This window comes from Lycorma delicatula, chromosome 10 (genome assembly GCF_047948215.1).
Source record: "Lycorma delicatula isolate Av1 chromosome 10, ASM4794821v1, whole genome shotgun sequence".
NCBI lineage: Eukaryota > Metazoa > Arthropoda > Insecta > Hemiptera > Fulgoridae > Lycorma > Lycorma delicatula.
The window spans coordinates 43,497,506-43,512,120 of NC_134464.1; the positions used below are offsets into that span (position 1 = coordinate 43,497,506).

General features: G+C 26.6%; 2 protein-coding genes across 3 annotated transcripts in view; one reads left to right on the forward strand and one right to left on the reverse strand.

Annotated features, from left to right (window-relative positions):
• Nucleotides 1-12,987, forward strand: part of LOC142331609 (uncharacterized) — a 74,024-nt gene extending 61,037 nt beyond the window's left edge. Inside the window, exons 5-8 of the mRNA XM_075377631.1 lie at nt 5,031-5,114; nt 9,376-9,507; nt 10,432-10,553; nt 12,861-12,987. Coding sequence (XP_075233746.1) covers nt 5,031-5,114; nt 9,376-9,507; nt 10,432-10,553; nt 12,861-12,987 — 465 coding nt within the window. The remainder of the gene's footprint in view (nt 1-5,030; nt 5,115-9,375; nt 9,508-10,431; nt 10,554-12,860) is intronic.
• LOC142331504 (uncharacterized) overlaps nt 1-14,615 on the reverse strand; it is a 517,182-nt gene that overhangs the window by 345,543 nt on the left and 157,024 nt on the right. The gene's annotated exons all lie outside the window — the stretch shown is intronic.

A 14,615-nucleotide genomic window follows, 5' to 3' on the forward strand; every position in this document is an offset into this window, starting at 1 on the left:
TCTAAATATATTAATTACAAAATACAGAGTGATTCAAAAAGGACTTCACAACTTTGAAAGCACATAAAAATTTATTGAGATAACTTAAAGATACAGTTGCGGTCTCACTTTGTAGAAAAACACATCAAGTTTATCACCCAAATTCACTTTTGTTCAATGTAGCTTCCATTTGTAATGAGAATTACATCCCACCTAAGTCGATTTCATTCCAGACTGTAGCCAGCAAGTCGAGCGTTACCTCCGCAGCTGCAGTGTTAATTTGATGTCTTAGCTCAACAAGATCAGCAGGCAAAAGTGGTACATAAACGTGATCTTTAACGAAACTTCTACAAGAAAAATTCTAGAGGGGTCAAATCTACGGAGCAAGGTGGTTGTGCAACTGGACCTTCACGACTGATCCACCAACCTGAGAATCGAATATCAAGAAAATCTTTGACTTCTAGGCAGTAGTGAGGTGGTGCTTTGTCTTGCTGATAGTAATGGCGTCCATATTGGTCATCATCGTCTAACTGAGGAATTAGAGAATTTAGAAGCAAGTCCAGATAAATGAAACCATTTACGGTTGCATTAACAACACTGCTGGCCAAATTCGGTACTAATAAAATACATGAGTCAAAATTTGATGTATTTTACTATGAAATGAGACCTCAACCAAATCTTTAAGATATCTAAATACATTTTTATATGCGTTTAAATTTGTTCTTTTTGAGTCACCCGGTATACATATGATACGAAAACTATACACATAATTTATTTATTTTTAATTAAATCTTTCTTAAAATGCACACTGTCTTGCTTTGCTTTTACAGTTTGCTAGTAGATAAAATCTTATATTTTGTTTATTTTTACAACAACTGGAGCATATGCTACAGAAAAATATATACATTTAAAAAAAACCATACAATATTAAATCAAACTGAAATTTTAATTTATTCAAATATAATGAATATCCTTTTCAAGCTGTTTATTTTTTAATGGGAAAATTCAAAGAACTACTACACGTATACATTATTTGTTATTAATAGAGTTTTGGTATACCAAATTCATTTATAAGTCAATAAGAGAGTAACAATTATTCCAGAGTTATTCAGGTTTACTTTAAACTTTACTACATCTTTATTATTAATAATAATATTTGATTAGTATGTAGTATAGATATATTAATACTTTTATCACGTAAACTCTATTTTAGCTAGTACATCAGTAAATATAAACTGAACGTATAAAGTTACCAGAACGATACAAAGTCCATTCTCCGGGGAAGTAATTTCTTGTGAGCTATAGCTGGTTACATAATCTGATTTCTAATCCCAATTATAATTTTTTTTGAGGGAGGATCTGAAAGGGAATACATTCAGAAATAATACATGTAAAATTAATCAACTGCAGATAAATTAATTAAAGATGAAACTTTGCTAGTGCTAACCATCTCTCCATTACATTACATTAATATTTACACACATTTCAATTATATTAATCTAAACACATTTAGAATAATATTAATAAGAATATTAATATTAAGAATAATATTAATAATAAATTATTAAGAATAATATTAATAATTGAAAATCATGTAATTCAGCATTTATGTACCATAATGTTTGTCACTTGTAACTAAAATATGTTTTTTCCATTAGTACTTATTATTAAAACAATCACAATTTTTCAGAATAAAAGTATAACATAAAAATTTGACCACTAAATAATGGCAATTTGTAATACGACTATAATAAATAAATTTTAAAACATTAAAAAAAAAAAACTTGATTTAAAAAGTTTTAATACAATTTTAAAAAATAAACCAGTGGCAGGTTGGTAATAATAATACAATACAAAAATCATAAATGGGGCATAAAAAAAAACAAAAATTCACAAATCATACTGAAATTATTAATTTAAAATACAAATGACAAATAAAATAATTATATTAAATCTATTAATGTTTTCAAAAATATTCAAAACTCAATTTTAACCACTGAAACTCGGAATGAAACTCAAAAATCTAGAAATTTGCTTTTACATGTTCATAATCAATAAGCTCAAATCCAGCTCACACAGTGATAAGACACTCACAGTTAACAATTCACTAAAGTTTGTGCTTCAACTGGCAAATCTCCCCTACTACATTTATTCATATATAAATATTTTTTAGATTTTTTGAGATGAAATATATAACCCTATCTAAGAACCTTCTCAGTTATGCCAAGAAACATGGGTAAGAATTTAGTAGTGATAGATCTGGTAGTTTTTATGTTTATGCTGAACAAACAAACCCTCTTCCTCTTTATCTAATGGTATTAGATAAATATATATTTATATATATATAAATGCATACATACAGACAGAGGTGATGTAGGTAGAAGTAATATCTTTTAAAAAGATTACTTTCTTTTTATAATCAAAAATGTTATTGCCTGAATAAATTTAAAAAATGGATGCCACTGAAAAATGTAACTAAAGCTGTTAATTTTGTTAGAAATTCCAAAAAATAATATGGCTAAAGCAATTTAAAAAGAATTATTATCACTAACATATTAATGCAAAAGGAAAACAAAACAAAGAGGTTGTTTGTGGAACATAAAAATGTAAAAATACTCGTACATAACACACAAAAAAAAGAAGTAATACAAAAATAAAACATAAAATCAACTATGTACATGTTTATATACATGTGGAGTGTAAAGAACACCTATTATTAAACATAAATCCTCTCCTAATTCCTTTGTTACATGTGGTAAAAAACGATAGCGTACAATATGTATTTTGTTAAATTGTAAGTTACATTACTTCTTCAATTATTACAGAATAATTTAATGGATTAAGATACCTTAATAACTGAATATATTAAAATAATTATCGATTCAATATTGTATGGTAGTTAAAAAAAGAATAATACTCGTAAATAGAAAAAATAATACTTTTATTTGAAGTAGTGTTATTTTTATTAGTAGAACTAGTATAAATTACAAGGTATTGGGTAATTATTGTATTTTGGTAAAATGGGTATTGGATCATACAGAATGTTCTTTGAATGTTATAATATGGCCGTAAAGTTTATATATTAAAAACATAATAAGCACATTATTCTTAATACATCATTCAAAACTGAACAGATATCATAAAAGTCAAATAAATCAGAATTTTTTTTAAAAACTAAAATTTAAGGATAAGTGCATTACTAATTTTAAGTTATAAAACAAAAACAACCCTAACTAAAAATATACAGAAGTACATTACCAAAATATATATTACTACTAAGTCCTGGACAAGACAGTAAAGTGCTTAATCTTAATATAACCTGATGTTTTTTCTAACAACTGAATGGTCAAAACACAGCAAAATTGAAAGTGTGAAGTTAATTAAGATATCAATGGCCAAGGTCATGTTTAATGACCCAATTTCCATAAATATCCCATAGTTAAAACACGGGTACAGTTTCACTATGTACGTTTGCATGTTTAATTGGCTAATGACCATGGTAGTTGATGTCACTTAAAACAATGCCATAAAAAATGTACTATTATTTTCAGTATATGTAAATAACACGAAGAGGGAGTATCCAAAAATAATGAGAATTTGTATCTGAGAGCAATATAGACATAATTGAAGGCTATCATATTATATAAATCAAGACAAAAGAATTCTGCTCGTCTCCCTAGGAGTGTTGCTCAGTGATGTTTGTAAAGTATTCTATATTTATTTTTTCTCAGTGTTTTGCAATTTTGTTATGGTTGATTTTAAAAAACAAAATTGTGCCTGTTAAAAAAAAATAAATTGATTTTTTCTTTCATTTTGCTTTAGATAAATTTTAATCAAAATTTAGATAAAATGAGCTGAATCAAAATTAATTGCTTACTCCTTAGTATTGCTAAACAATGGTGATATTTCAAAATACTTTTAAAAAGGAAGCTTTAAAAGTAAATTACGGGTGAAGGTTTTCACATTTAAGACGGGGGGGGGATATCATTTGAAAACTAACAATGATCTGATTGACCTTCCACAATCACAAATGACAAAATTTTGATGTATGGAATAACAATTTACAAAGATCACAGCTGGGTAACTGAAGACATTTCTGAATTGACCAATGTGTCTTGGAGTTCATGCTGCCAAATTTTAACTGAAGATGTATGAAACAAGTTACTGCAAAATTGTATTTCAGTTGCTTATAAGACAAAAAAAAGATTCTGTTAATGTGCGTTATGATTTGAAGGATTACTTCTAAATGACCCAAGAGTTTTTCTCAAAAGTTGCAACAAGGAATGAGACTAGGTAATATAACTAGATTTGGTCTTTTATCAAAACGGGACCATTCATAAAGAATTCATTCCTCCTGGACAGACGTTGAGAATCAGCATTTCTACCTTGATGTGTTGAGCCCAGATATGTCAGATGACATGGTGCAGGTTTCTGTACTATGAGAATATCCCTGCCATATTGCTTTTCAAGTTGAACAGTGTTTATTGAAAAACAAAATGGCTATTATTACTGTCCCTCACTCCCCACCGCCTTGCTCTGTGTGACTTTTTCTTTCCCCACATAAAAATAGATCTCAAAACAAAGTGTTATTATAACATGGATGAAATGAAAGAAAAATTGCAACAGGTCATAAATAACATTTCATCTTGAGGCATTGTAAAAATATTAACAGCAATGGAAAAAAAGAATGGGATGAATGCATGAAGTAATATGGAAAGCACTTTGAATGAGACTTCAGCAAGTAAAACTAATAGAAATTATCTTTTTTTTTTGTTTACAATTTCAGTCATTTTTGGGTACTCCTGATGCATACTTTCATATTGAACTTAACATCAGTTAAACAACTTTTTTCATATAATCCACATCTCCTAAATACAATGTAAAATCAACTAAATTGACATTCAATAAACATCTGTATGTATTAAAATGTATAAAATGGGATTGAAAAGTAGATGGTAAAACGGGATAGTAGTTGAATTAATGGTTAATTTGTATAAGGTGGTATGTATGGTATACGGTTCACAAGCACATTGCACTGCTATTATATATAGGGAATCCTGGCTGCTGTACTATCTGCTGTGCTGGGGACGAAAGACCCGGACCAAGTAGCAACCATGGCCAAACAGGCTGGCGAGGTAAGATACGCAATGTATTTTAAAATAAACAACTAAATTAATAACAAAACAATTTTTCACGTAAATATTTCTACATAAAGTAAGTATTTAGTATTAATTTCATATTAACAATATTCATCAAGGGATTCTGTTTTAAAAGCTGGTGATAAGTAACTCGGCAACTTCAAATTGTTATAGTATTAAAATAGAGTGCACAAAAAAAGAAAAAAACACAAAAAACCAACATTATGTCCATGCAGTTTTACACATTAGTATGAAAGCAAAATATTATTGTAAACAAGTTAACCATTGAGAACATCATTTTGTTAATAACAAATTATATTAAAATAATTAAGTAGATTTAAGTTTAGAGGCCTACATATTAGTAATATTTGATTATGTAATATTGATTAGTAACATTATTAAACCTACTGAATTATATTATAATTAATGTAGGCAAGTACATTAATACCTTTATTTTTTGTTTTTCCTTTCTATAAAAAGATTGCAATGTCATATATTAAAATCGTTACTTACAGAAGTTACAGAAATTATTATCAAAAACTAAATATTTCAACCGATTAAACAAAAGTTATTTTGTGAATATACAAGCACTTATGTATGTAAAAATTCTAAAATTATAGTACCATACACTAACAATTTTTTTTACCACTTATAAATTTGTTGTACTGAAATATTATCTTAATATTTTATAGATTTTTTTTAAAATTACAATATAACATTTATTTTATTTTTATTATTATAACATGCTTCTATGTAATAAATTAATGACAAAGATATGATAAATGAAATGCCAGATTATTGCTACACTGGGAGTTGAACCAAAGACCAGATGATCAAGAGGCTAGTGTGATAACTACTACATTAACTAACCAGCCAGTTTTATTTTTAGGGACAAGAAGAAAGAAAATTCTAAAAAAAAAATTCATAATAATTGAACTTATTTTTTTGTGTAGTAATGAAAGCAGGTCCACAAATATTACAAAAATAACACTAAAAATGAAATATCACTGAAGATCATCAAGTAAAATTCTACACGACAGTGCCAGTCACAAGTGTTGGATTAGAAGAGAAGTTGGAATAAAAATCAGAGAAAGGTTGTCTGCAAGGCAGTTGGGATGTTTTGGATATATGATAAGGATGGTCGATGATAAGAAAGATTAAACAGTATATGAAAATAAGTGCTGGAGGGATTTTCCCAAGGGGACGACCAATGTATACGTACAAAAAGCAGGTTAAGGAGTCTGTGAGCAAGAGAGCATCAGTGGTTGAGATTAAGAGGTTAGCTGATGATAGGAATGGAAGAGATAGATACAGGAATTCCTGATGTTGTGATGATTTAAGGAAAGAGAAAAGGGCAAGATACTCAAACATTTTTAAATAAGATCAAGTCCTGGTCAAAACATAATCTGGAAAAAATGTTGCCCTGATTCGTCTTATTAAATTCTGATAGTTCTACCAAAATAAAATTTCTCAAAGAATATCATTTTCAGAAACACTTTTTTAAATAATGATGATTACGAGCAGCAGAACATGAATAGCATACCTTACTGATTGTAAGGCATACTCAAAATCATCACATAGATTACATTTTATAAGATTTTGCTCAAGATATATTTTATATAAGTTCAAAACAATTTTATTATTTCATAGAAAATTTACTAATAAAAACTAATATATCATTGAATTTAATTATGTCATTAAATTTCTGAGAAATTTACTAATTAAAAAATTTTTAAAACTATTTAACTTATGTTGAATCACAATATTAATCTTAAAAAATGAATTGTATTATTTTTTGTATTTCTAGTATCTTAATTTATTTACCTTAACATTATTTCAAAAATTTATATTTCAAACAATTATCATGGACTTAACCACATCTTTTTTTTATCTATAATTAACACTGTATTCTGTGATGCTGTTCTGATCAAGGTTTTAACCACAGTATTATCTATTGATCAATCAAAGCAACGCAAGGACAGTTCCTTTTTTATACATGAAATAGCATATCTACTGATTCATGATGTGATCTATATAGTTTATTATTCTGTAATGATCAAAATAAAAGTTATATTTATCTTTTGACACACTAGTTGCTTTGGAAAAAAGATGTTTAAAAGTTGAGATCTTTTTTACTTTAATAACTTTTATTTAAAGAAGTTGTGAGTTTTATACGGTTTGAATGTTTTAAAATAAAACTTAACAATACAAACATATAGAATACAGAACAGAAAATTAGCCGTTTATAATAAAAATAGATAACTTAGTCTGGCCTGAGATTAGATAGATAACATTGCAGCACTTTCCAATTTCAAGAATCAAACAAATTGATGCTAAGTTTTATCACATAATATTAAAATTCCACAAGCAACACATCTTGTATTAACCAAACTAAATTTTTTAATTTCCAAACTAATGTAAGTCAGGAACCGACTGTGATAAAGGTTAAAGCCTAATCTACTTGAATAATATGATACACATTTACAAAAATTTCCAGTACTACATTTCATTTCCATTTATTTAGTTTGACATTCTGAATTTAGTTCTGCTACAATAAGCAGAAATATTTGCTTTACAGGTGACTTCTTCATTTTTGAAGTGGTTAATGTAGAAAAAATATTATGCCTTAAAAAAATCAGTAATAATATATTAGATTAACTTTTACAAATTTTTAAGTAATGAAAAACAGTTCACTCACTCCTGCTGGGATATTATGAGCTTAGAGAACATCGAAATAAGAAAATTATCAAGAAATAAATAACTTTAAAATAAACCAAAAAAAAATTAAACTTAGTGTTTTGGTTGGTTAAAAAAATAATACAAGAGGTGTTCAATAATTAATGAGACAAACTGATGTTTGTCTCAGAAAAACTGTTCATTCAATGACAATGAAACTTTTTGAGAATCAAGCTGGCAACCATGGGAACAGATTTAATCAACTGTTCAATCATAATTAATATAAGCATAACTTCTTTTGTTGATTTCCGAGTGTCAGCTTTGCTTAAAATGTGTACGCTGGAAGAGCACATTCAGTGATAAGATTTCTGCTATCAGGTGTGAAACCGGTGGAAATTTACTCAAGAATGTTGAAACAGTATAGTGAAAAGTGTTTAAACCACAGTAATATGTATTAGTGGATGGAACAGTTTAATTCAGGCAGAACAACTGTGACTGATCTCCATAGCTCTGGAAGACCAGTTGAAGTTTCTACTACTGCACTGCAAAATCACATAAATGATCTTATTTGTGAAGATAGGCGAGTCAAAATTTCCCAAATTGCTAGTTTGTGTAATATTAGTATTGGAACTGTGCATTCAATCATTCATGATATGTTGAATTATTGCAAAGCATGTTCGAGATTGGTTCTACAGTTTACTCAAGCCCCTAAAGACACCCAACCCATATTTGCATTTATTCTGAGTTCACAGAATGGTTTGAAGCGGAAGGTAATGACTTTCTAAATCGAATAATTATCTATGATAAAATGTGGATACACCATTTCAAGTCTGAATGTCAATGACAAAGATTTGAATGGAAATATTTGGATTCACCCACCAAAAAATATTCAAAACTCACATGTCAGCCAGTAAAGTGATGATGATAGGCTTCTGCGAGTCACAAGGCCCAATTTTTAGTGACTATTTAGAAGAAAAACGTACTGCCAACAGCGTATACTATTCTAACATGCTCCAACAGAAAATGAGACCCACGTTAAGGCAAAAATGTCAGAGCGTTCTCTCAAAAGGTGTGATTCTCTTGCATGACGAGCCCACATCGCTCACAGAACGACAGAAATGCATGAGAAGTGGATTGCAAGGTGTTGCCACATCCTCCTTACAGCCTAGACCTCACTCCATCGGATTTTCATTTGAACGGCCCTCTCAAAGACTTTTTACATGGCAACAATGAAGCGATCAAAAAAGCGGTACATGAACGGTTCAAACAGCTAACTAAAGACTTCTACACTGTGTGAATCAGAAACTCACAGAACAGTGGGACAAGCGTCTAAATGTTGCTGGAGACTATGCTGAAAAGTAGTATACGTTTCATTGTCATTGAATAATAGTTTTTTCTTTACATCAATTTGTCTCATTACTTACTGAACGTTCCTTGTTAATACTGTGATAATCTCTTATAATTTTATAATTTATTATAAAAACAATCGATTAAATAAAAATGTAGTCAAATACTTTTATGTTAATATTTTGTTTTAAAATAAATTTAGTTATATTAATGAAATTAATTTATTATGTTTCAGTTTATAAATATTGTTGTAAACTTGTTGGATGCCCTTAAAACATCATTTAGTCACAGATCAATTGCAGCTAGATCTATTGGTAAAAAAGATTCCGTATCTGAAGCCGCTGTAGCTGGATTAACGCTCTTGAAGGTAATTTCATCACATTTTAACAAGTATTATATTAAAGTATACCATATGTTAAAAATAAATTCCTTCGATAAAAACTGGGTGCAAGTTAATATTATAATATTAAAAATGTAATAGTATTATATATTTCGTACAATATAAATCATATATTTATCAAATATTAATAATAAGAAATGAAACATCTAGATTATATATAGGACCTGGTAGTTTGAGGCAAATTTCAGTCCATATTACCTTCGCAGCCTTGATTTTCAATAATATTTATATTAAAAAATAAAAAGTAGTTAAATTACTAATGCAATTTAACCACACATCAGAGTAATGATGGCCTGAATCTGTACAAGACTATACCTCATTTACATGACATATTGATTTCATTGTGCTGTGGTATTGCTTATTGTTCACTAGTTGAACAGACTGCAAAGAACACATTAGCAATAGAAATATTATTAAGAATAATACATACATGGACAAATTAACAAATTCCATAGTAGCAGGACAGTATGAATAAAGATTTTCTCTCACACTTAATATTTTCACAAAGATATAAGATTATAAACATATCACTACAATATCTTTAATATTTTTGATTAACATAATTTTTAATTAAATTTTCACAAAAAAGATCCTCAGAAGTATTACATTTAAAAAAAAGTGGAAGAAAAAAAACAATTAAACAGAAATATTGTTTATTATAAGTAATATACAAATCAATTTTTATATTGCTTATATTCAAATTAATATCATTGTAATGACATCCATTTAGGTAAAATATATATTAATAAATCTCTGGGTATGTTGTCAAAAAATAAATAAATAAATAAAACTTTATATTTCACATTTAGAGAAATTAATTTTTAAAAAAATAATAATTTGTAACATAACTATCTTATGTGCAATCATTAATATATAAATTTTTAATAATAGGGATATGTAAGGACAATGAAGACAACTGATGACAGCTGCATGCAGAAATATGTTTGTGAAGCAAATAAGGAATGTTCTGGAACAATAAACGGATCTAGTGCAATATACTGTCAACTTGGAACGTAAGAAATTATTTATTTACTTTATTAAACATCATAATTTAAGAACTTTTCAACTACACTACATTTTTTTTTTAATTACATACTGAAATTTTATTTCAGAATTTATACTTTCAATAATGTTAAGTTTCTTTAGCTAGTAGTGCAACATTAATATTTTCACCTATCCTGTAGTTAGTATTATTAGAAACTTAATTTCTATTTATTAAACAACAATTTAATATACCAATCAAGGAAATGGTATATTCTATTTTTATAATTTTTTTGAAAATTCAAATAATTTATCAACCTACTGACCACTGTGCCAATTAACCTCAAACAACAAATTAACCACCAACACAGAAACAGAAAAACCTAAAACCAAAAGTCAACTTTCATGGAATCTTGCATCAACAGTCAGTACATATTTATACGATTACATCAAAAAACAAATAAAAACTTAAAAATTAGTACAAATAAACCCTAACAACCACAAACATGAACACAACTTCACTGCCAACTGGAATGATGAAAATTTAATTTTCTTCTATTTTTATGTACGATACGTTTACTCTTCAATATAACTATCTGAATAATATAAATTAGAATACATATAGAAAGAAAATTATTAATAAATATGGAAATATAAATTAAAAACAGTAAATATAAATTTTTCCCTTCAGACATCTTGTAATTCATTGATTCACATTGATAAATGATATTTATCAGTTATAAACAAATTCTACAAATACTTCATTTTGTATGATGGCTGAAAAATTGCCTACTGATTAACCAGATAACTAAAAAAAACATGCTGGTTCTCCTCTCACAAAAAGTTAAATTAAAGCATTGTATTGGGTGTAGTCAACATTGAAAATTATTTTTTTTTTTATATATAAACTTGAATCTTATACTACAGACAATTACAAATAATTCCATGCAAACTAATTTTCAAAAAAAGGTAATTACAACTTCTAATATAAGGGTGGAAGAGGTAAAACTTAGGTTGTGGAAACTTTCTAATAATTTTTTAAGTATAGCTGCTATTAGTTTAGTTTATACGTCAAATTAACCAGAAAAAATAGCTTTACTTCTGGTAGCATAGAAACACATGCAAATTTTTTCTGTAAAATTTTATTTACAAATAAAAAAAGTATTCAAAGCATTTTTTTTGTCAAATTCATTATTTTTTTAAAAACTTCTTACTTGGCCTACTAACATATTCATGCTACCAATTAAAGAGCAAAGAATTCTGTACAATTAGAATAAAAAATCATGCAGATAAAATTTAAGAATTTTACTATTTGAAAAGTTCAAAAATATAATTTACAGAAAAATTTAATTGAAATAGAATACTTGGCCTGACAGGACGGTTTGAGTGCCATCGTTTCTGGGCTCCACATCCAGCTTTAGCAGTTTTACTTTTCAGAATTTTATAATTTTTGGCATTTTTATACACTCAATTTAATATTTTATTCGATAATAATATAAAAAAACACAATCCCTCAGTAAAATAAAAAAAATTTAATTGTAATAGTCAAAATTAAAACCTAACCACAAAATTAACCTCTTCACTTCCGACAGTTTGAGTTCTATTAGTTATCAAAAGATAAACTACATCTCAACTAAACTGAACTGTAAATTAATACTATTATTTAATAAAAATAAACCAATATAACAGTATATTTTGAAGTTTTCAATCACAATATCAAATTTCTACCATGCTAGAACAACACAAGCATGTTGACCTCACAGTACCAACTTATTTTTCTAATATTATTTTAGCATATATATTGTACTCTTTCTGTGGCATATACATAAACTGACAGCCAGGAATTGAAAACTTTCAAATAACACTAAAATCATAGATCTTTATTTGTTTACTAACAGAGATTTAGCATCAAAAACTGACTTTTTTGAGCAAAATATCTTATGAAAACTCTCTAAAAAAATATTATTTTTCATGAGCTCTAGTTGTACATTAAAAATAATAACATATTCTACAAAATTTAATGTATTAAAATGATTAAAAAAAAAATTGTCAAAAAGTTTTTTTTGTTGTTTTCAACGTAGATTAGCCCCTTAAAATGATTTTTATGATCCATTCGGACGATTTTAAAAACTTTTAATAAATTTCTAATAATACAACATATAATTCTGAAGACAACACAAATCCCAACATAATAAGTCTGCCAACATAAATATTTTGTTGAATGTTTAAGTTTGCACAGCAGTAATAAATAGCAAAAACAATAAGGAAAATATGATGAAATATTAATAAGACATAGTTAAGTGATACAAATTTCTCACGTATCTTTTTATTTGTTACAGATATGCAACAAGTTTCCTACTTGAAAAGACAAGTTCATCGCCGTTCGATATATTTTATGAAGCAGGTCGACGCGGACGAAGCGGAGATGATTGTCAACAACTTTATTTGGCTTGTAATGAAGTTTGATATAATATTATGAACGAAAACTTCTTAAATTTCTATGAACTTTTATAAAAACTTCTATTTATAAAAAGTTATATAAAATTAGATATAGTGGAATCAATAACTAAAAAAGTATTTAATTCTCTTAATTAATTATTCAGATTAAGATCTCATTCCTTTTTTAAATTATTTTCATAAAAATCAATTTTTTTTGTTACATATTTAAATAATCAAACCGAAATATATATATGAATATTTATATTTATTTTAAGGTAAACGTCGTAATTTATAATAGATGTTAAATAAGAAACAGTCAATATAAAAAGTAATTTTTTATAAGACCATAAAAAAAATTTTAGTTTTCTATCCACTATATCTAAATAAGAAACATCAGTTTTCATCATTTCTTTTCTAAGGTAATCTTCTATTAATTTGAAGATAAATATAAGTCTGTATTTATTTATTTATTTATATTATATTATATATAGTAATTAATTAAATAAATTAATATTATTATTTATATCTATAGAATAGTACTATTCATTAATTCGTTTACTCATCACATTTATCATCCACATCATTTATCATTTCTTTATTAATCGTTAATTTATTCATTGTATCATGAAAAAATATGTTACACCACTATAAACAAAATATTTAAAATTAATCTAAACAAAACATATATTTGAAATATTTATAAGGTATTAATAATTTCATATAAGCTTCTTAATGAAATGTAACGGGGAAAAAATTAGAAGAAAAGACTTAATCAATATCAACACATCATAACAACTTGTTATTTGTTAATGTTGTTACTAAGTGTTGCTACTGATTTAAGTCAATCATCTTTTTCAAATTAAAAATTACAAAAGTTTTAACTAGATATTAAATACATTGCATCATATTTATTTTGTTAACTTATTTTACATTAGATGTATTTTTATTATTATTTTTGAAATATTACAATATTCTTATAAGTTTCCGGTATTTAAAAATATTAAGGTACAATTATAACAATACAGTACAATTAACAACAGATAAATCAAATTCTATCATAATTAATGATCAAAGACAATACAGTACCTTAAAAAACACACACACACACATACATACATTAATACTAAACTTAATACACAAATTTTATTATAATACCAAAGTTAATTATAGTAAGTTACATTTAGGTATGTTTTTAGGTTAATAATAATTGTAATAAGAGAAATAATATTTTAATACGTAAAACCTGATTATTTATTTTTCCAATGCAAGTAATGACTTTGATTAATAACTTTAGAATAAACAAAAATAATTAGATAAAAACATCAAAAACACGTTAGAAATTCTGAATAAAGCAATGCAAAGAAAATTGGAATAACAGGAGAAAAATCAATTAAAAATTTACTTAATTTATAATATATTAAAGTTTTTTTAAATTATTATGTTAAGTTATAGTTAAACCCAACCTAAAATACAAATATTTGGGCAAACAATTACAATTATATTTGGGCAAACAAATTTAAGAAAATACATTAGTATTGAAAGATAAGATTATGTAAAATGCATTCTACAAGATTTTATTTATGATAAATTATTTTCTTGATGTCATTCATTCCCTGCACAAATTTGTAATTTTTACGATTACGTTTAAACTTTTA